This window comes from Engystomops pustulosus, chromosome 1 (genome assembly GCF_040894005.1).
Source record: "Engystomops pustulosus chromosome 1, aEngPut4.maternal, whole genome shotgun sequence".
NCBI classification, from domain to species: domain Eukaryota; kingdom Metazoa; phylum Chordata; class Amphibia; order Anura; family Leptodactylidae; genus Engystomops; species Engystomops pustulosus.
Genome location: NC_092411.1, coordinates 96039198 through 96062306, shown reverse-complemented (window position 1 = coordinate 96062306; position 23109 = coordinate 96039198). Strand labels below are relative to the sequence as shown.

General features: G+C 42.5%; 1 protein-coding gene across 3 annotated transcripts in view; it reads left to right on the top strand.

Moving 5' to 3' along the window:
• The window catches only part of GAL3ST1 (galactose-3-O-sulfotransferase 1), a 45133-nt gene extending 22484 nt beyond the window's left edge, over positions 1-22649 (top strand). For 2 of the 3 annotated variants that reach the window (XM_072148931.1, XM_072148923.1), the window contains 2 exons: positions 18403-18536; positions 20969-22649. In XM_072148931.1, the coding sequence (XP_072005032.1) occupies positions 18403-18536; positions 20969-22118 (1284 nt within the window). In that variant the 3' untranslated portion in view covers positions 22119-22649. Of the gene's footprint in view, positions 1-14734; positions 14791-18402; positions 18537-20968 lie in introns of those variants that run through there. The other variant, XM_072148940.1, reaches the window with a different exon arrangement.
• The last annotated feature ends 460 nt before the right edge of the window (positions 22650-23109 follow it).

The following is a 23109-nucleotide window of genomic DNA, read 5'->3' as shown; positions in this document are numbered from 1 at the left end:
TCCAAAACGAAATATATTTTTCATAAACGACCATTAGACTGCATTGCCCCAATCCCTTCATTGTCCCTCTACATGCCTTCAAACTTAAAGGGTTAATACCTTAAATGTATTCTCATTACAGCAAATTAATGTCATTCTTTTTATTATAAAAAGTTATACAATTTTCCAATATACTTTATGTATCAGTTTCTTACAGTTTTGTAGATCTCTGCTTGCTGTCCTTCTATGGAAAGCTTCTATGTTTACTTACAGTGGATAGAAATCTGACCATAGTCGCACAGGTGCACAGCTCGTTATAGAAGCAGCTTTCATTACTGTCTGTGTTATAATGAGCCGTGCACCTGTGTGACCATGGTCAGATTTCTGTCCACTGGTACCAAACATAGACGCATTCCATAGAAGGACAGCAAGCAGAGATCTAGAAAACCATGAGGAATTGATACAGAAAATATACTGGAAAATTGTATACTTTTTTATAAAAAAAAAACAATAACAATTTTCCCCTGAAATGGGAATACCACTTTCAACAATCAGGTAGCTGTATGCAAATGATCTGAGAGGGGTCCAATGAATCATTATCATATTCAGCTGTCCTCCTTATTCATGAGTGGGAGGCACAGCCACACCCCCAGTACTTGACTGACAGCCTGTATAATGATGTGACACTCCTGGCGCTGGCTCCTATATGTGCTTCCTGCATACTTTTCTATACATTACACACAGACACGAGCAGGGGGAAGGAAGGGGTAAAAGGGGTGACATCACTTTCTCTCTCCATGTGCCCAGCCTCATTTACATAATAAAGTAACCATGATTTTGCAATGATTTATGTATGAATTGACAAGATAAAGGCTGGGATGGGATCCTTGTGAGCTGCTCCAACAGGTAGTGGTGACAGAGACCTGATGAATTTGTACGTTCTTTCCGTGTTTGCGTGGGTTTCCTCCCACACTCCAAAACATACTGGTAGGTTGTTTAGATCGTGAGTTCCATGGGCACAGGGACTGATTTGGCAAACTCTGTGTAGCGCTGCAGAATCTATGGACACTATATGAATACAGGAATTATTATTATGTGGACGAGGGGAGGGGGGGGGGGTAGGAAAAGGCAATCAGCGGTAGATAAGGGTTTAGTTAGCCATGCAATCTCCATGTCTTCCTTTATGCCAGTAGAATACATAAAAGGCTTCGGCTGCAGCTTGTGACATTAGTCGCTATGTGCCTTCATCCATAAACTGACTATCAGTCCTGCTTTCTCCATGCCCACTTGCAGTAAAGAGGCCAATTCCCTGTCGTGCCGATTCACCCCGGGGCCGAAAAAGCCAACATGATACACTTGGTGGGGGAGATTTATCATTAGTCCTATGTAGCTTCTTGGTGTATAATTGTCGCAAATTTTTGCGCAAACATCGTTTTGGGTTTATTTAGGGAGAAAAAAAGCAACTCTAAGGGTGATGCCACACATGGCGTTTTGAACCCGTTTTTGGTCTGTTTTAAGTAGTCCGTTAAAAAAACGCACACGTTTTTTATTTAAAATTTTGCTCCCCTTAGCAGAAAATGCTGGTGACATAGACTGTATTGAAGCATTAAAATGTTACTGGCCCTTTAATCAGTCCGTTAATTTCCTCCGCTCCATTGTGGAGCAGACACAGGAAAGAAGATGGCCGCTGGTCCTGCACCTGCCTGGGCATATCATGTGATCACCACTATGTTTGGCTGTAGTCGTTTAGTTGAAGTGCATCCAGTATGACCAGTGTTGTGGTGATGGGTAGGGATGGCAGTTACACATCATTACTATGGTAACAGAGCAAGAAAGTCTGTTACATCATCACTGGGAGCAGAGCATAAGAGGTAGGAGGAGTTACTGAGAACTAAAGGATCATGGGACTTGTAGTTTCCATCGGCGGCCATCTTAGTGATAACTCCACCTACGTTAGAGAGGCCATACATTTTGTAAATCATAAAATCAAACTATTTAAGCTCTGTTTTGTGACTAATGACATTGAGTATTGTTGTATTCATTTATTTATATCATCATGGGCTTTTGTGTCAGACGTTCATACATGGAATACCCCTTTAAACATATGTGCGACTGGTGCAGTCTATTTGCATAGAGCACATACAGCTGATAGTCACATCAGAAGGCATTTAAGACTGCACATACACCGGACTATGAATCCAACTGTTGGAAACCTGCCAGTCTGACATATAGGGGCACATTTACTTACCTGCTCCTACGCGTTCCCCGATCTGGAGTATCCGACGAGAATGAACTCTGCCGCAATTTACTTACATCGTGCACCCAATATCCTGCATGTGTCGCTCCCCTCCAGTTCACCTTCTTCTTCCCGGTGCATGTAAGTGCATGGCTTGCAAACAATTTTAAAAGTTAAATCCGGCGCTCTGTCCCAATCAGTCGGATCGTTAAATGTATAGAATAGGGTCTAAAGATAATAGACTATCAGCATCCAATTGGAGTAATCAAATTGTACAAAAGAACAGGGATGCCCATAATGTGTAACAATTCATAAAGATTTTATTTAAAGATTAAAGTACATACATTTAAAAAAGCACTAACTGTGCCAGAACAAACCAGTAAGCCCCGTGCCTATTGAATATTAGCTATAATATATTATGAGTATATCAACAGCAATAGACAATTGAGATAAAAGTAAATAGTAAATCCACAAGTGTGGTATAGGTTAGTTTAGCTGTGTAATAAGTCAGACCATAATTACCTATGTATCATAAATACAGGAGCTGGGCACCGGGAACTGGAGAGATCCCCTCAGTCGGATCGTCCGACGGCCCACTCCCTAATCTCTGTTGAATGAAATCCCTTGCCGATGCGCCAAAATCCGATCGCGTGCGACACAATCCCCTTCTAAATCCCTGTCCCAGCGGCGCGATCCCCGAAAACGTCGGAAAACCCGACGGAAATGCGGCCGTGGGACCCTTATTAAATAAGCCCTATAGACTACTGTTCAAAATCCTGCCAAATGATAAATCTCCCCTGATCTGCCAGGCAGTAAGACATCCAGGCAGCTGCTTAAAAGCATACTTGTTGTGGTTTATTGGGTCAATTTCTGCTGACAGGTTCCCTTCAAAACCAGCAGTCACAAGTACATGTTCTCCTAGAGTAAACTAGACTACATATCTCAGCACCACCTGCTTATCTCTGCCATTGCCACCTAAAGAAGGAGTGATTGGCTTAGATAGGGATTATAGGTGAGGGAAAATAGAGAAGATAGAGAGACCACGTGTGTAGCAGAGAGGACTGACAGCATATGGAATGGAGAGTGACCTGCACTGAGACTGACACAGCAGAGGTCCAGAGACAGCCGAGCAGTTCAGACCCAGAGGAGAGGAGGAGAAGCTTCACCTGTGCTTAGGAGGTCTCCAGATCTACCACACAGGAGGTTCCTGCCTGCCACCCCATTACCATCCAGGTACCTGAACACTGCAGCCACAAGTTGAAGTCTGGAGTGCAGTTGTGGTTTGTGAGTAGATATTAAAGAGTTATCAAGAAAATATTCCTGAGAGGACTGAGATCATTAACCCCTTAATAACGTGTGACATATTAGTACGTCACATGTCGTCTGTGGGTGTATAGAGAGGGTTCATGGGCTGAGCCCTCTCCATACAATGTGGATGTTTGCTGCATATTGCATATTGCAGCAAACACCCACCGGTAACATCCGCAATCGGTGCTAGCACTGATTGCAGGCGTAAACCCTTCGGTTGCCATTGCCAGCTTGTGGGCACTGCAGTATTGGCTTAGATCGTCGCTCCCTATGACTTCATCGGGGAGCAAAAATCTGTCTCCATGACAGCATTGGGTCTATGTATGCTGAGTTTCATCCGCCAAGTGTGTTGATGATGAAGACAGGTGCCAACCATAATACATTGGCCCCCAGTTGTGTCTCCCATTTCTAGCAATAGCAAATACAAATGCAGCCTGGCAACTGGTGCAGTTTACCTCCTACAGGCATAGTAATGTAATGTTCAAACAGCAGCAAGTTATACCCTGAAAAAGAGAAGGACAAGTAATTTCATCATGAGGAGATCCCGGAGGTGCACTGAACTCATTGAACACTGCTTTACCCGAAGTGCACTGACCTCAGGAAAACAGTTTCATCATTGCTTATCGATGACTGGTATGATTAGTAGTTGCCACAGTTTGCCAGTGCCAGTGGTTTTTCTACTGTATATTTACAGTATACAGTATATACCTTATAGCAGTGGTGGCAAACCTATGGCACTGGTGCCACAGGCGGCACTCAGAGCCCTTTCTGTAGGCACCCGGGCCATCACCCCAGAATGAAAAACGAAAATGAAAGTCGAAAAACCACTAAAAAAACAATTTCAAATTACAGATTTATCAATGGTGTGCTTTCTTGGTGTATATATTGAGTACAAGTAATGTGATTGAGAAGAAAAATACATTGAGGGGATTTACTAAGACTGGTGTTTTAAATGCCAACCTTCATGTCCGCCTGCTAGCACACCTCAGGGCGCGTTCACACGTTGCGTTTTGACCTGCGTTTTCATTGCGTTTGAAACGCATATACAACAGCTGAGGAGAGGTGATTTGCCTAATTTCATCACTGTTAATGCAAGCATTAACAAAACGCATCGTAAACGCAATGTTAACGCATGCGTTAACAAAGCGTTAACTAACACATGCGTTTTGTTAACGTATGCGTTAACATTGCGTTTACAAGCGTAAACGGTAATGTAATTAGGCAAATTACCTCACATCAGCTGTTGTATATGCGTTCCAAACGCAATGAAAACGCAACAAAAACGCAACGTGTGAACGCGCCCTCAGGTTTACTGAGAGGCTCTGGCCCACTGTTTTTCCCTGATTTCCTGCAGGTTTGACTTGTTGGTCTAAAATTATGGAGCAAATTTTGCCAACTCTTCCTCCAATGACCCACACTGGTTTGGTAAAAAGCTTAAAATGACATGTACTGGCAGACAAGGCTTAGTAGATGTCCCCCATTGTGTCATTGCTATTGATTGTATTATGCTGGAAGATGTTGGGGTGGGAGTGATTCAATTAAGCATGACTTGTTACAAAGGATTTATCTACAATACCGGTTTATCTGAATTGTGGATTTGCATTTCTCTGCATGTATACAGCTTGCTTATGACAGTGATCTAATGGACTGTTAGTTGCCATAAAGTTACTGTTATCACTGACTTCTAAATAACAGCTAGGACCCATTGCGAAAGTGCTGAGGCAGGGATCTTTAAGAAAAAGATAAAATATTGTAATCAGTATATGTGCTGCAAGAGTGCTTGGAGCCAGGTAAAAAATGTTAGTAAGGGCTTATTCAGTCGCCCGTCGGTGGGGATGAATATGCGGCTGCAAATTTGCGTGCTCTAGCTTTTCCCGTGTGTGCAGGAGTGTACCGCTGTTTTCTATGGAGGAGTCACCTCCTCCCCAGCTCACGGCGGTATGAATGTACCATAAGGAGGCAACTAAGAGACTTGACGTTTCTGGTATTTATATTTCTTTTAACAAAACTTTCCAGTAACAAGTAAAACAAAATAATTGCTGCATAAAGTGAAATGTGCAAAGTGTGTGATAATGGGGCTCATTTACAAAGGGTCCGCATGGCGCATTTTCGTCATGATTGGATTTTGGCGCAAACGCGCCGACTTGCATGCAACAAAAATCGGGGGACGTGGCGTTGTGGCCGACGGACAACCCGACTAATTTGGACAAACCGTGGGATTTACAATTCAAATTATGTCGCAAGACAATGCACTCACTTACACCGGGAAGAAGAAGGTGAACTCTGGCAGACTTCAGCGGGGAAGCGACAGATGCAGGAAAATGGACAACGCACGGCGGACAACACGACAGGACTGGGTAAGTAAATCTACCCCAATATGTTATAATATATAAAAATATAATATTTTATGTCAAGGGTTTAAAAAAAAAAAAAGGAAAGGGCCCAGGGACTGGTGCAGACAACCCCTGATAACTGTGTTAATATGTCATTCAACATGGTCAAATGCAACTGCAGCACCTTGTGGTCTGAGATGCTGCTAAATATCTGCTCCCTATTCCCTAAGTGTCAGCGTAGTATAATGTATGAATGATCAGATCCTTAGTGGGGACTAAAAATTATTTTTAAAAATACAAAAAATAATAAATAAACCAAAAACGTATTAGGTTTCCTAACAGGAGAGCACAGACTTTTTATAATTTTGTTTCATTGATCTGCTATAAAATTACTTACATTAGTGCTAACTAAGTAAAAATTATGATTATGTGAAAATGGTCTTTTGCTAATGTATGCATAGATCAGTGTTTGCCGCACAGGTTATGTTGCTAGTGACCTCATGAGCTCTGCTAATCAGTAAGCTATTACTTAATGCAATGTCAATATTGGGACAAGCGATGTATATTTCAGCATTGAAAAGAAAGGATGGGAGCGGTTTGTGATGTACAGGTAAGAGATTTTATCAAGACAGGGTCTGTGACACGGCATCTTTTCGACATTTAAAGCAACATGAGAGCATACTTACTCTTCCAGGTATGGATTACACAAGCCAACATAGGTATCCTGTTGCCTCTGGCATCAAGACAAATTAAAGACAATGGGACTCTCATTTATAGACATGACAAAAGCATATATTACACATTAATATATTAAACATTAATATTGCACACTAATGATCCCCATAATATATTTTTTCTTTTTATGCTATAATGTGTCTGTGGGTATACAGGCAGTCCCCTACTTAAGAACACCTGACTTACATACGACCCCTAGTTACAAACGGACCTCTGGATTTTGGTAATTTACTGTACTTAAGTCCTAGGCTACAATAAACAGCTATAACAGTTATCACAGGTGTCTGTAATTAAGATTTATTGTTAATCCTGGTTCTTATGACAATCCAGAATTTTTAAAATCCAATTGTCACAAAGACCAAAACATTTTTGACTGGGGTTCTGACTTACATACAAACTCAACTTAAGAACAAACCTATCTTGTATGTAACCTGGGGACTGCCTGTACAGTGCTTCCTGGATACACCATAGAGTAACAGTATAAAGTTCCTATGTAGTCTGTGCATTCAGCAGGGTCATGGGTTGAACTCTCCATGTTGTTTGCTGAGCTGTATCCTAGCCTACACAGAGCTGGATACCTGATCTAAGAGAAAATCGAACCTGTAAAGGGACACCATGACACCAGAAACTATAAAAGATTTACCAACGTAGATTTCAATGTTTAAAGCATTACTCATTGGATGAGAAAAATGGTTTTAAACAGTCAAAAACGGAAAGGCAGTTATTATCTACACTCCTCTTCATTTATATGGTTTGATCTCCCCATTTAATAGTTCTCTTTGTTGTTAGAGTCAAAACTTCTCATAATTACAGGCCACAATGTATAGATGATTAAGGACAGAAGCACAGTCTCTTCAAAGATGTATTCCAATCGCACTCCTAAATGCATCACGGTTGCATGAAATTGGAATCCTACTCCAACATATAAAGACAATAAATCCTGGCACATCTATTTTTGATTGCTAAGTGAATTTTTTTTTTTATTGTGGCATATAATAGTGAACGTTTTTGGCGTCGGAAAGGTGAGTACAGTGAGTACAGACGCAAGTATAAGCCGAGTTAGGTTTTTTCAGCACAATTTTTTCTGCTTATACTCAAGTATATACGGTACTCATTACCCTAAGGCTATATTCACACTGCCGTTGCCCGCCCGTACCGTACCGTAGCGGGCAACGGCAGTGTACGGGGAGAGGAGGAGGAGGTGAGCGCAGCTCATCCCACCCCTCTCCATAGCAACCTATGGCGCACGGCGCGGTATTACGGGAAAAGATAGGACAGGTCCTATCTTTTTCCCGGGTACGGAACGGTACGGTGCCGCACGTGTGCTGCACCGTACCGCTCCCGTAGGGTGCCGTGCGCCCATAGAAGTGTATGGGGGACGTATATCGGCCGTATATACGTCGGCCGTATATACGTCCCCCATACGTTCGTGTGAATATAGCCTAAGTATAAAAGTTGATATAAGAAGGAAGAAGGCCACATGAATAGCAAATATAGGAAGATTACCACATTCACGGTGCCTGTTTCTACAGTATGAGTAAGTGCCCCTGGTTTATCCATACTTGACTTTGATGGTAGATTTCCTTTACTGTTAAGCAGACTGTAAGTTTACCAAAGTTGCTCAGAGGTGATTTAGCACAACTTATGTTTTATTCATATTGGGGCACTCTGGTCACACTTACCCATTAATATTAATTCCCTGCTCAGATTCCTCTCCAGTGCAGCACATACTATGCAATCTAGCTTCTACTCTCTCTCACGCACACACTGGTCACATTACATATGAGCTAGTCTCATGCTAATAGTTTCTATTCCTGATTATATATTAACATGATCTACAACAACTTGTTGGCTTTTATTACCTTGTCATGTTTATATGACTATGAAGACTTTAACCGCAACCTCAATATTCATATGCACAACTACCTAAGAAAGCATATTTGGCGATATGTGCGTTAAAATGTGAGTTAAACCACACAATATTCATCCATTTTCGTAAGCCTGGGTCAATAAAGGAGTTTGTACCATAAATTATCATAGTAAACTAAAACATCTTTGCAATGACCACCTAATATTTCTTTGAAGGTCTGCTCATAAAGAATGGCCAGTAAGCATAATATATGGTGGAGCTGAAAATCTGTTACAAGAAATATTGTCTGGATAAGGGGGTTCTTTTATCAAAGAGATTGTCTGTTATAACAAACATAACCAAGTGATATCATTGTTATGAATGCATTACAACACTAATCAGCCATTATGTTAAATCACTGAAAGGTAAAGTGACGGATGATTTATTGTTAACTTGGAAACTATCAATGAATGGGATATAATATACAGCAAGCGGGGTTGACGTGTTAGAAGCATTAAACTCTAGGAAAGGCTGAGTTGTGATGGCTAGATAAGTGGGCTATAGTATCTCCACAACAGTAGGTCTTGTGTATATTTACAGTATGCAGTGGTATGCATGTGAAACATAAGAAACTGCAGAATCATGGACATCCAAGGCTTTTCAATGTGGGCTTTTCCATCAGGTCCCATCATACATAATGGGGCACATATAGATGACCCGGTCCGCAGGATGTCCGACGAGGATTTGGGTTCCTGCAGGTGTTGCTGCTGCATTGAGGTCCGCCGGAGTTCATCTTCTTTTTCCTGGTGCATGTGAGTGCTTGATCTTGTGACACATTTCGTTTTTAAAATTCCGCAGTTTTTCCGAATCTGTCGCGTTGTCCAAAAGCCACGCCCCCCGATTTCTGTCGTGTGAAAGACGGCGCCGATGTGCCACAATCTGATCATGTGCACCAATAACCCGGGGCAATTCGGTGCAAAACTTAAATATTCGGGAAATCCCGACGGAATCGCGGTCCGTGGACCCTTAGTAAATGTGCCCCAATATTTATTGGAACTGTATGAAAAAAAAATAAGATTGGTGGTAATTGCTAAGTGAGCAAAAGTTTGCAGTCTGGGCCCAATTCTACACCTGGCAAGGGACAGGGCACACAAGTTCTGGCGTGTGATAAATGTCCCTCATTGTCCTTATTAAATGGAATCTACCACCTCCTAACCACAGACTGGGGTGAAGGGACTGATAGGGAACAGAGAGATCTTGTACCTCACTATTCTGTGCAGGAAACATCTGTATTCACACATCCAGCTCTGCTTCATACACTGTCACATGATCTCCTTCTCTGTGAGCAGGTCAGCAGCTCCTTCCCTCCCATTAAACCGACAGAGAAACAAAGTATAAACAAAGTACAGACTCTAGGGCTTGTCAGCACATGGAGAGGAAGCAGCTATTGCAGCAATTAGATAATCCAAGAGGTATTTCAAGGAAACTGCTGCATTTAGGTAATAAAGATAATAGGCAAAGTTGTTTTACATCCCAGGAGCTATTGATTTGTGGAAAAAAAATACTTTTACAGTTACTCTTTAAGGTTCTGTTTTAAAGGAAACCTACCACGTAAAATAGTAGGTGTAGGCTATAAATCCCGAGCACCAGCTCAGGGTGAGCTGATGCCAGAGCTTATTTTCGTTAGTGTCCTAAACCACTTTTTAATGTTTATATGTGAAGCAGCTTTGGCGCACCATACGCGCGACGGTTGTGAGCTTGGTGCATCGAAGCTGCTTCACATATAAAGATTAAAAAGTGTTTAAACCGCAATACAGTGGTTTATGACAATAATGAAAATAAGCTCCGGCACCAGCTCACCCTGAGCTGGTGCTCGGCTTTTGCATCTTACACCTACTATTTCACGTGGTAGGTTTCCTTTAATATTTATGCAAATTAGTTTTGTGGTGCACCAAGGTCATGTCTGCTTTCTCTTTTTATGCTGTTAAGCACCAAGCAACCCTATTGCACAATGATTGAAATTGCTTGCAGAAAGAAGGTAAAACAAGAAAAAAACATGTGCACCAGCCCACATGCTCTAACCAAGAAGACAATTTGAATAAAGATTGAAATGGAATTTTCCCTATGGAAGACCCAGGGGCAGACTGGGAATTTAAAGTGGCAATGAAAAACAATGCAAAACAGTAGGTGCTGGTTACCGATCGCATGCGATGGAATGGACGCATATGCAATCAAGCCCAGCCCAGCCCCTGGGCATTTGTAAAAGAAATGCAAATGTCACGTGTGTCCGCACCCTCAGCTGCAAAGTGTGAATGCACCCTTTGCTCTAAACGCATCCGCAATCAGAACAATTCCCCTCTATTGCCATCCCTCCACTGTACATCCATATAATAAGGTCAGCTTATCATATGGATGTATAAGGGAGGGATGGCAGTACAGGCACCCTGAAGCCTTCTGCCTGGCCCAACCACAGCATTGCAGGGCATGTAGTGAGGAAGGGAAGAAGCGGCCCCATCAGCTGACTGAGCACTGCAGCCCATCTGGAATACACCCAGTAAAGTCTATGTTCTGTGATGATTAAAGTAAGGGCTTGTTCGTATGGTTATATTTCATGGTTGTTGTGAGCACCCATTATGTGTGTGTTGTCTGTGATGAGGTTATTAGCTGGTTTTGATTGTGTCTAATCACAGTGAACTCTGGATAAATCGGTCACATTATTTGACTGTTAATACTTTACTCAACCTTTAAATTGGCTTCCTTTGTAACAGAAAATTGCACTAATAATTTGAGGGGGTAAAATATTGCTTATTAGGTTACACCTATATTTGGCTGAGCCACAACACTTCAGTTTTGTGGGAAGTTATATTACAAGTTTTGTTTTAGGCTTCAGCACAATCTGCTTAGAAAAATTTCCCATGTCAATCCAGAAACCTAAAATATGATTGATATGATGGTTTTTATAGCCAAGATTGACTTGGGCAATAAAACAGACAGTAAAACAGTGGCAAGCTTCTACAGTCACAATTTATATGTGACAATAACTTGCAACTGCTGTTTCAAAACTGCATATACAAGTGCCTCTCAATAAATTAGAATATAAGTAAAGCGTTTTTTTTTTTTTCAGTAATTCAATTTAAAAAGTGAAACTCATATATTATATAAAATCATGACAAAAAGAGTGAACTTTTCCCAAGTGTTTGTTTAAGTTAATTTTCATGAATATGACTTGTAGCCAAAGAAAAAGTCATTGTGGGAGACTTACTTACCCATCCAACTGAGTTCACCTAAAGTGCATTGTCAGACGATAATGCACTGTGCCGCGATCATGCGCCTGATATCCTGCATGTGTAGCTTCCCCGCTCAGGTCCGACGGAGATCACCTTCTTCTTCCTGGTGCATGTAAGTGCATTGTCTCGCCACACAATTTTAATCTTAAATCCCTTGCTCAGTCCGAATCAGTCGGATTGTCCAACAGCACGCCCCCTGATTTCTGTTGTATGAAAGCCAGTGCAGTTGTGCCATAATTCGATCCCGTGCAACACAATCCCAGCGCACACACCTGTTAAATACCTGTCAAAGCTGCGCAAATCCAAAAAATGGTGTACAGTCTGATGAAAGTGCGTTCCACAACCCTTAGTAAATGAGCCCAAATATTATTTAAGACCGACAGTATAAAAATTTTTGAACACAGAAAAGTATGAACAGTAACTGCACTCAATACTTGGTCGGGGCTCTTTTTGCATGAATAACTGCATCATTATATAAGCTTTTAACCCCTTGTGTCACCCCCTTTATCCTCATAGACTGTAAGCTCTTGCGAGCGGGGCCCTCACTACTGTTGTTCCATATTAATGTTTGCTGTCATGTTTTTTATTTTATTTGTATTTGGCTCCTATGATTTTTAAAGCGCTAACGGATATGATGGGGCTATATAAATAAAGATTAATATCAATGCGGCGTGGCATGAAGGCTATCAGCTGATGGCACTGCAAAGGTTTTTGATAGCAACCTTCAACTTGTCTTCATTGTTAGGTCTCGTGTCTCTCATCTTTCTCTTAACAATATCCCATAGATTCTGTATGGGGTTAAAGCCAAGCAAGTTTCCTGGCCAATCAAGACCCTGACCTCAGTGATAATGTGGTTATTCAACCAGGTCAGACGGTCCCCTACTTATGGACACTGGACTTACAGACGACCCCTAGTTAAAGACGGACTCCTCTGCCCTATGTGACGTTGTCATGGGTGCTCACGCGATCCATGTGCTCTGCGGTATGCCAGTCCCCATCACCCTGCCCGGTCCTCTCCTGACTGTGCTCCAGGTCCCGGCGTGTAGGTTGCACGCCTTCTTCCCCGCAGGCCACACGCTCCCGCTGTTAGGGCTCATGCTCAAGATTTAAAGGGCCAGCGTCCTCCTAATTTGCACTGGCTAATCCGGCTCAGCCTTTATAATCCGGCACCTCCCTTCCTTCCTGGTCGGATCTTTAGCATTTTAATGGAACTTCCAAGGTTTCCACACCTCGCTTCCCACAGCGGTTCCTGTTGAAGTGATTGCCCACCAGGGTGTCCAGACACCTCCGTGTTCCTCCAGCGTTTCCAGACGCCTCCGTGTTCCTCCAGCATTTCCAGACGCCTCGTGTCGCCAGCGTTCCCATAGAGACTTTCCTCCCGGGTACTCAAAGGTACCTTCCTGTTGTCTTTGTGACCCCTTACAGACATTTGGTGAAGCTTTCTAGATGCTTTACTTTAGTTCCAGACTACAATGATCAGCTGTTAAGTGTCACTGGGGGACAAAAATTTTGTCTGGAATTACAATTATAAAATATACAGTTTCAACTCACATACAAATTCAACGTAAAAACAAACCTATGGAACCTATCTTGTATGTAACCCGCAGATTGGTACTTTTGGCAGTGTGGAGAGGTGCCAAGTCCTGCTTGAAAGTATATGTTTCATATCCAAAAATCTTGTCAGCAGAGGGAAGTATGAAGTGCTCTTAAATTTCCTGGTAAAATGCAGTGGACCGCTGATTGTGGAAACGACACACTAGACTTTAAGCAAATTGGATTCTGCCTCTCCACTCTTCCTCCAGACTCCTAATGAAATGCAAATCTGAATTTCAACTGCAAACAACACCTTGGACCACTGAGCAACAGTCCAGTTCTTTTTCTCCTTGGTTCAGGTAAAACGCTTATCTTGTCTATTGGTCAAGAGTGGCTTGACATATGGAATGCAACACTTGTAGCCCATGTTCTGGATACATCTGTGTGTAGTGGCCCTTAGAGCACTGTCTACAGCAGCAGTCCAGTGCTTGTAAATCTCCCCCAAATCTTTGAATAACCTTTTCTTAACAATCCTATCAAGGCTGTGGTTTCTTGGTTGCATGTTCACCTACCAGACATTGTCCTTCCACTCAACTTTCCATTAATATGCTTTGATACAGCTCTATGAGTATAGTCAGCTTCTTTAGCAATTACTTTTTGTGGCTTAACCTCCGTGTGGAGTGTGTCGATTACCGCCTCTTGGACATCTGACAAGTCAGCAGTCTTCCCCATGGTTATGTTCCCTACTGAAGCAGAGTAAGGGACCTTTTAAAATGCTAAGGAAGCCTTTGCAGGTGTTTTGGGTTAATTATTCAAATTTTCTGAGATAATGAATTTTGGGGTTTCCTTGGCAGTAAGCCATAAGCAACATTAGCATAAACAAAAGTTCACTCTGTTTGTAATGACTCTATATAATGGGGGTCATTTACTAAGGGCCCAATTCTCGTTTTCCAGAGGTGTTACCCGAATATTTCCGAGTTGGGCCGATTTCCTCTGAATTGCCCCGGGATTTTGGCACACGCAATTGGATTATGGCACATCAGCGCTGGCATGCACGCAATGGAAATCGGGGGCGTGGCCGAATGAAAACCCGACGGATTCGGAAAAACCGCCACATTTTTTTAAAAAAATCTGTCGCGGAGCTTGCACTTACCTTCACTCAGCCCGGCTCGTGTATTCCAGTGCGTTCCAAAGCTTTTTAGCGCAGCAGCGCCACCTGGTGGACAGCGGAGGAACTACCTTAATGAATCCTGGCCAGACCCGAATCCAGCGCAGAGAACGCATCGCTGGATCGCGAATGGACCGGGTAAGTAAATCTGCCCCAATGAGTTTTACTTTTTGAATTGAATTGCTTATTTATTGAGAAGCATGTGTACATTTATATCATCCTCTAGTAATGTAGAGACATTACGAAAATGCGCTCCACTGACCCTTAGTAAATGAGCCCCATTATCTGCCCCTGTAAATAAACAGGAGAACCTGTGCAGAACCTGTGAACCATGGTGCAGGACATCGGGAGGGCTGGAGGAGGTAAGTACAAGTTTATTTTCAGACAACCCCTGTTGTTAATGAATTCCCTCAAAAGTCTTTTAGAGAATTTTCTTTTTTTGCATTTAAATGAAACTTTCCATTTGTAGCCATTTCTCTGTAGGTCTGATAGATAATATATGTAAAAAGAGCAATAAAGGGTCCATGTTTTCTCCATTCACACTTTTCCTTTCATACAAGTAAGTTTAATAAGTCACATGTATATGTGAGCAATCTTACTGCAATGCAATGCCAGGAACAATCTAAAATAAATATAGCTCATAGTGGATAAAAAAGAAACAATCCGCGTACTCCCTGAACATACAAACACTTACTGTGTACTTAATATGGCACAGTCTACTTATAACATTTGGCTAGGTCAATAATCAAATCAGAAAATAGTCAATGATAATACTAGGACTAGTGAAAGCTGATTAACCACACAATGCTAGAAATGGCAGGAAATGTTCTATATCTGCTTTTGGAGCTCCACTGCTTTTCAGATTTATTAAAGTGGCGTTGGCCCTTTACTAAATCTCTCTGGGATTTAAAAAAAAAAAATATTATTATTATGTTATTATAAAAAGCAAGTCATAAATCTGCATCTATTTTTAGGCCCCTATTCCTGGGAGTTTTTTTTTTACACCAAAAAGTAATTGATAAATAACCTCTATTGACTGTGAAGTGTTATTGGGAATATATCTATGCTTTCTTACTCTCCCCAATTTTCTGAGTCTCCAGAAAAAGAGAAACTATTCTCAACTCCAGACATATACAAATCATTTCTTTTACACAAAATGTGAATCATCTTGTCAGGCTTAGAGGTTGTGGATCCTCTGAACCACTGCGGACGATGGCACAAGCCACTACCTGGGACCGGAGTCTAAGTGGTACCCGGTTTTCACCAGAGCCCGCCGCAAAGCGGGTTGGACTTGCTGCGGCGTGGTACCACCAGGTCGTTCCACAGGCGTGACTTGTCCGCAGTGGCAGCCAAGGTCGAGGTACAGAATCGGCAGGCAATCTCGTAGTCGGGGTCAGGCAGGAGGTCAGGACGGGCAGCACAGGTTCGTAGTCAGAGTCGTAGCAACAGGTCAGGACAGGCGGCAAAGGAGCGTAGTCAGAAACGGAACTGGGGTCACAACAGGAAATCTCAAGAACAGCACAAGGCATCAAATACAGCTTTCTCTAGGGCGCAAGGCTCAAAGTTCTGGCAAGGGTAACAGGAAGAGGCAGGCTTAAATAGTTTAAAGGGAAAAGACCAGCGCCAATTAGTGGCGCGCTGGCCCTTTAAATTTGCAGAACTTGCCGCAGCCGAAGGGGACGGAGCCGATGCCGGCGGGGCAGGAGCCGGGACCCGTGAGTAGCGCTTGCGGCGCACTGGCGGGGGACCGACGGCACGGGTGAGCCCGCGATCCGCGACGGGGATCGCGGGGCCACCTGTGACACATCTGTAGGTGCTAGTAATATTGTGACATTGAACTGTGTCACAGGTGCTCCCACGACTTGGAACGCAGGCGCACCCGTGCTCCTCTGTGTGCCCCCAGCACCTAGTCCCCAGTCACGGCTCTCACCTTTCCACAATCCAGCACTGTCTCCGAAAGGCCTCCAGAGATTTAAAGGGCCAGCACACCAATAATTGGCTCCGGACGGCTGCCAATTCTGTTAAATTCTCAGCCCCTTCCTGTCTTCCCTGAAGGATCTTTGTGCCTCACAGCCTTGGAAAAAGCTTGTTATTATGTCCTTTGCATTTATTGTGATTTCCCATTGTGACCTTGATTCCGTTCCTGAGTACGCTCCTCTGCTGCCTTGACCTGTTGCTACGTCCCCGACTCTGGTTCTGTGCTGCCCCTCCTGACCTCCATCCTGTCCCTGACCACGAATCTTCCTAATGTCTGTGTACCTCGCCTTGGCTGCCACAGCGGACAAAGTCGCACTGTGGAACGACCTGGTGGTACCACACCGCACCAGGTTCGACCTGCTTTGTGGCGGGCTCTGGTGAAAACAGGGTGCCACTTAGACTCCGGTCCCAGGTGTCGACTTACGTCATCATCCGCGGTGGTCCAGTGGGTCCACTACCCCTGGAGCCTGACAAACTGATTGGGTGAGGAAATACTGAAAACAATTGCCTGTATCCACTTGTGAAATAAAGACACCTTCTTCCACGGAGTGCTGCTCGCCTGCCTTTTCTTCTGATATCTCTAGGGTCGTGAATCAAACCCTTCGAGCCTGCACCCACCTTTGGATCTTAATCCGCTACCTCACTGTGCCGCCCCTCTTTGACGTGTGTTCTACATGATCTCTTGGTTTTCAATCACTTATACCCCAATCGGTCACTGCTTAAGTCTCACTAGTCTCAATTTATTGATCACCGAGTCACATGGGTCAAATGACATGAGTATGTTGAAGTACACTTACATGCTGATGTGTGCCCCCTCTGGTAGGATTTGCTCTTCTTTTAGCTTCTTATGCCCTGGGTTTTTTTTTTTTTTTAAAAAAGGCCTTTTAAACTATGCTATACTATAGGTATTAATGGAGCCTGGAGCCCCTCAGGCTCATTTGCACAATTTTAAAGCATTTTTTTCTTAAAAACCAGGGCATAAGAAGCTAAAAGAAGGGCCGATCCTGCCCAAGGGGGCACACACCACTATGTAAGTGTGCTTGGTTTACAATTCTTCATCCTGGTGGTAGATTTCCTTTAATTTTTTAAAAAGTTATACTGACAGGTCAGGGCTTTCGGAACAGATTTTGATACATATAGAAGCAAAAAGGAACACAAAGGGCCAACAAACTCTAGACACATATTTTGCTGGGATGCTAGGAATCTTTTTCCTTGGGCATTTTTTCCTAGCCATGTTTCCATGAATGGCTAGGGATTTGCTGGTAGGGCTGGTAATGCATACTGTGCATTGTGGCCCTTTGAAAGGAAGTTGGGATGCATGTGCGTTTTGCACAAGAGACTCCACAAGGGACACAGGATGCGCTAGAGGAGCTATTGGGACAAGGTAATCACTGGGCCCACCATCATAAAAGCAGCAAAGTAATGTAGATTACAGTGTCTTGTGGGATTAAGCATAACCAATGCGCTTTATTTCTATCTAAAGCAACTCCGGTGCTACTGGATGTGCAGGCTTCAGTATTCGTGGAATGACCTCGAATTCACGCATTCTCAGGTTATTTTGTCACCTTCTGTGAGAAAAGCAAATTTTTTTTGTTGCCCCTGGTGCACAGGCCCTATTATCGAGCTGGTAAATGAAACTATACAGTCTCTTCAATAAACCAGTGCACACATCCACCCTGAGACCTCTAAAGAGTAAGCGGCAGCAGAGATTTTGCTGCTGGGCATGAATGCACAGCTATTTTAGCTGTCTTCAATGAATGTATTGGCATACCCAGTCATTATTGTTGTGGCAGTTACTTATAAATCATTAACCCTTCAGATTGTCCTTGAAATAGTTGCCGAAGAATTTTTTTCTGTTTCACGTTACCAGGGAGAGGTCAAAGAAAAATGAAGTCTCTCCATTGCAAACTGTTGCTAAGCTTAACTTGTGCAATGGGCACTGTACTAGATTAAAGAGATAATTCATCTTTAACAGCAATTTGCTTCTTCTTTTGCAGATGATGTGTATACAGACCCAGGGCAAGCTCTGTCGATCAGTATGGAAAGGTCTGGTCTTGGGAACCCTCCTCACCACTTTTTTGATTGTGTTGTATTCATATGCAGCTCCGCCACTTAGCTTTAGCAGCACTGAGTAAGTAATCTCATTTCTTTTTGGCATTAACCTATTACAATTACCTTAGTTGATGTATAATTAAAAATGATAATGATTTAATTAAATATATTTTCAGGACTGTGGTTTCTTAAAGAGAAACTGCTGTCAACTTCCCCGTAAGGAGTCACTCTAATATAATAATTTAGATGAATAACATGTTAAACTTGTCCCTATAAAGTATTACTAGAAGCTGCATTAACTAAAAGAAGTTTTGCCATCACCTCACCAGCAAGAATAGACATCTTTATAGACCATCCACCCAAATTCATTAGCCAAGTGGCTAAATGATTACAAGTTAGGGCTCTTTCACATTGGCTTTGCTTTTCATGTCCGTGGGTCAGTGATTTCCACGGATGCATTACAAAGCCATTGATTTCTATCGGTGTTTCCATATTGTCTTGTATTTTCACTGATCCGTTGCCCTTGGAAAAAATTATGAAACGTCCTATTTTTTTCACGGCAATAGAAGTCTATGGGTTTGAAAAAAATCTGATGAAACATAGGTTTTTATTCATAGGCTGTAAAACCAGGTGTTATGTTTTCGAAGAAATATTAAGCCTTTAGTTTGGGCAGTGTCAGAGAATATTAGCATACAGGCACAACCCCACCCTTTCTAATGATCCTTAACATTGAATAGTCAGAGACCGGGGCTGATATCTTGGTAACGGTGGGGGCTAGGAGAAAAATTTTAAGTTCCCCTGAATCTGTGTGCAAACTCCTGCATTATGATGTATCGAGTTACATATGTTTAGCGTGGTTAAAGGTCCTCTTTAATACAACAGTTGTCAATGTAGATATCGGTTAGATATTGAACAAGTAGATGCGATAGACCAGTGATGATGAACCTTTTAGATTCCGAGTGCCCAAAATGCAAACCAGACCCACTTATTTATTGCAAAGTGCCAACACAGCGATTCTAGCATTAAGTTGTGAAAATCTTCTTAATCCGTGCTATACCACAGCTTTCAAGGGTACAGATTGCCATTGGAGCTTCCCTTGACAACCCATTGAACAGGAACAATTGTGGGGCCAAGAGCAGGAACTTCAATGGCTCCAATGATAATCTGACCATGTCCACACCTTTTCTTCCTGCAATCTCAGATAGACCTAGATGCTTCACGTCCTCGGTTACCTGGGCTTCCAGGAGGATCCCTCAAGTTCTGTCTTGTTAATTTTTTGCTTGGGCACCCACTGAGAGGGCTCAGAGTGCCACCTCTGCCACCCGTGCCATAGGTTTGCCACCACTGCAATAGACTATGGTATATGTCTGTGGTGGGTAAAAAGCATTTTTGTTAATGTTTCCCATGTTACTGTACTAGTATTAGTAAGGTGTGTGGTGGAGGAAGGAGCCAAATTTGGAGCATTTTCTTTATTATAATCATGAAGCTGTTTAACAGTGCCTCTGTCTATTTTATGTAGATCTATGTACAGTGGTGCCTATGCCTATGTTTAGGGTCCCTGTACTCAGGATATAAGTGCAGCAGATTTTCCAGATTAACTTTCTGCTATCTCCCCCTGATGCTTTGTTAAATGCTACGATCCCAGGGGTCACAGTTGCTCAACATAGATTTATATCTTACCTCTTCCTAGCTGGAAGTATGCAAATACGTTTTCCAAGGCGTTCAGTGGAAAACAATGCCTCCTTTTGCTACCTTGAAAGGCAGCACCCTTAACAACAAGTATGACGTACAAGAAGTCTAAAAACATGATTAAGCCAAACCAGTATATCTATTTAAGAAGAAAAGACTCCCAACTGTAGACAGCACTGTTTCGACCTTTTCAATCTTTTTCGACCATTAAGGCGGCCTTAATTGGCAACCTCTTCATAAGGAGAACTCTTACCTCTGACCCTAGTCACTAACCTCTCACACAGCCAAACCAGTTCCCTACGCTGTACTGCGGAGAACCAACCAGGACAAAACATTTCTGTCTACAGTTGGGAGTCTGTTCCTTCTGGAATAGATGCACTGGTTTGGCTTAATCCCACATCATGTTTTTAGACTTTTTTGTAGGTCATACTTGGTGTTACGGGGGCTGCCCTTTAAGGTAGCAATGGGATGCATTGTTTTCCATTTAATACATTGGAAAAAGTTTTTACATACCCTAGTGGAGCATCTATGGCTTTAAGTCTGTACATGCCTTTAAGGCAGCCTTATTTGGCAACTCTTACCTTCTGACCCTCTTCATAGCTGCAAAGATTACAAAAGCTACTTCTTGGAAGAAGGCAACTATTCCTTTACAGTTGGTTAAGACAAAAATGAACTGGATCATGATCAATGATAGACTGCATTCTATGATCTGATAGGAGAAGTTATTTACTAAAGTGTGGCTATAGGTAAACCTATAAAATAGACTAGATGTGGATATTGTTAATTGAACAAGCCTGATTTATTGCCATTTTTTCTTCTCAGAGATCCTTCATCCCTTCAATGTCATCCACCTTCACCTCCAAAACCCCAGTCATCCAATTCCACAGCACAGTCTGAATTGCAGTGCCTGCCACGCCATAACCTTATGTTTCTTAAAACTCATAAGACAGGCAGTAGTACAATCCTTAACATTTTGTTCCGCTTTGGGGAGAAGCATCGACTTCATTTTGCCTTTCCACATGGACGCAATGATTTTGACTACCCAAGCTATTTCCAGCGTTGGCAGGTTGAAGGATACCATCCAGGAGTATGCTATAATATAATTTGCAACCATATGCGTTACAGCCATTCTGAAGTAAAAATGCTGATACCCCCCGATGCAGTTTTTGTCACAGTGCTGAGAAATCCAGCTCTTCTATTTGAATCTGCATTCCAATACTTTGCTCGTCTTATACCCTTAACTTGGAAGTTACCAGGTACTGGAAGTGAGCAAAAGATAGACGCCTTTCTGCGCAACCCAACAGACTACTATGACCCAAGTGGATTCAATGCTCACTATCTGCATAACCTGTTGACATTTGATCTGGGTTATGACAATGAAATGGATATAAAGGATCCCAGGGTACCAGACTTTCTTAAGCAACTTGATAACCACTTTCAGTTGGTCATGCTGTTAGAGTATTTTGATGAGTCTTTGCTGCTTTTGCGTGACTTAATGTGTTGGAGCATGGAAGACATACTTTACTTCAAACTTAATGCCCGAAAAGACTCAGGTGGGTCACGTTTGAGCTCCGATATGTATCAACGAGCCCAGGAATGGAATGCACTAGACACTCGTATTTATCAACACTTCAATGCAACGTTTTGGAAAAAGGTGGAGAACTATGGTGTGGAGAGGATGAAAAAGGATGTCATGGAATTAAGGAGGAGAAATGAAGAACTTAAGCAGGAGTGTATTGCAGGAGGTGGTCCTGTAGATGCCAGCAAGATCCAAGAATCTGGGCTGCAACCATGGCAACCTTTTGGCCAAACATCTATCCAAGGATATAATCTCAGAAGAAACATTCCACCCAAGCACAGGCAGCTGTGTAGGAACATGCTGACTCCTGAAATACAGTACATGAGTCGTCTGGGAGCAGACCTGTGGGTTACACGACTGTGGGGTAACATTAGGGCACTGTTGCAATTTTAGCTAGTGGGCAAAGAAGAAATCATTGTGTACTTGACATGTGCTGTGACTTGCATACAGTATTTGGGATGCCCATATCTGTGATGGGCAATAGGCAATAAAAGCAAGCTGGTATCAAAGATAACAGTAGGGTGCTAAAAGAGATGATATTGTAATTTATCGAGTATTTTTCTAGAATCAGTATTTTTAGGCAGGATTTGTTCACTTTGTACGCCAGACAGTAACTCACCAGTGTATGGCACCAATGAAACACAGAGGATCATTAACTGCGCACTCCTTTCAATTCTCCAAGCTCTGCTTTTTCATGGCCCTGACTGTCACGTCAGATGGACAGCTGGGAGGATTTTATGAATATACTCTTTATGGACACAGAAAAACCATTAGATGTGCGTGTATTATGTATGGGGAGGGGTGGAGAATGGATATTTCTGACCATGTATGAGACCTCTGCTCCAAGACTAATAGTGAATGCTTTTAACTAATGTTTTCCATTGCTGTTGTTTTTAGATGTTACTTTTTAGCATTATGTAGAAACCCAAGACGCCGACTTTATCAATTATTGAAGCCTTGGTCCTGCATCAGAATGAAGGAAAAAAACTGGCCTCATTCTCATTCAATAGTGATATAGAGATCACTGTATTCTTGAATATTTGTTATATCAGTATTGCTATCTATATAAATGTGCAGCCAACTGCAGCAACAGGTGACAGTGTATACTATATTCACAGCTCGAGTGACACCCTTACTTTCTTACTTACTATGGCCCACATTTATCATTAAACTTGCGCACCCACTACTGGCCGGGAAGTCTGCACCATTTTTTTTTTTTCAAGAAAATTATGTCGAGTCGCTGTAACAATAAGTGTGCACCAGTTTTTTTTTTTCAAGAAAATTATGTCGAGTCGCTGTAATAGTCCTAATCCGCCCCAAATGTCCCCTTTAGGTGCAACATTTTGTGGCGCAGCGGACACAGTGCAGCGGCGACACAATACCG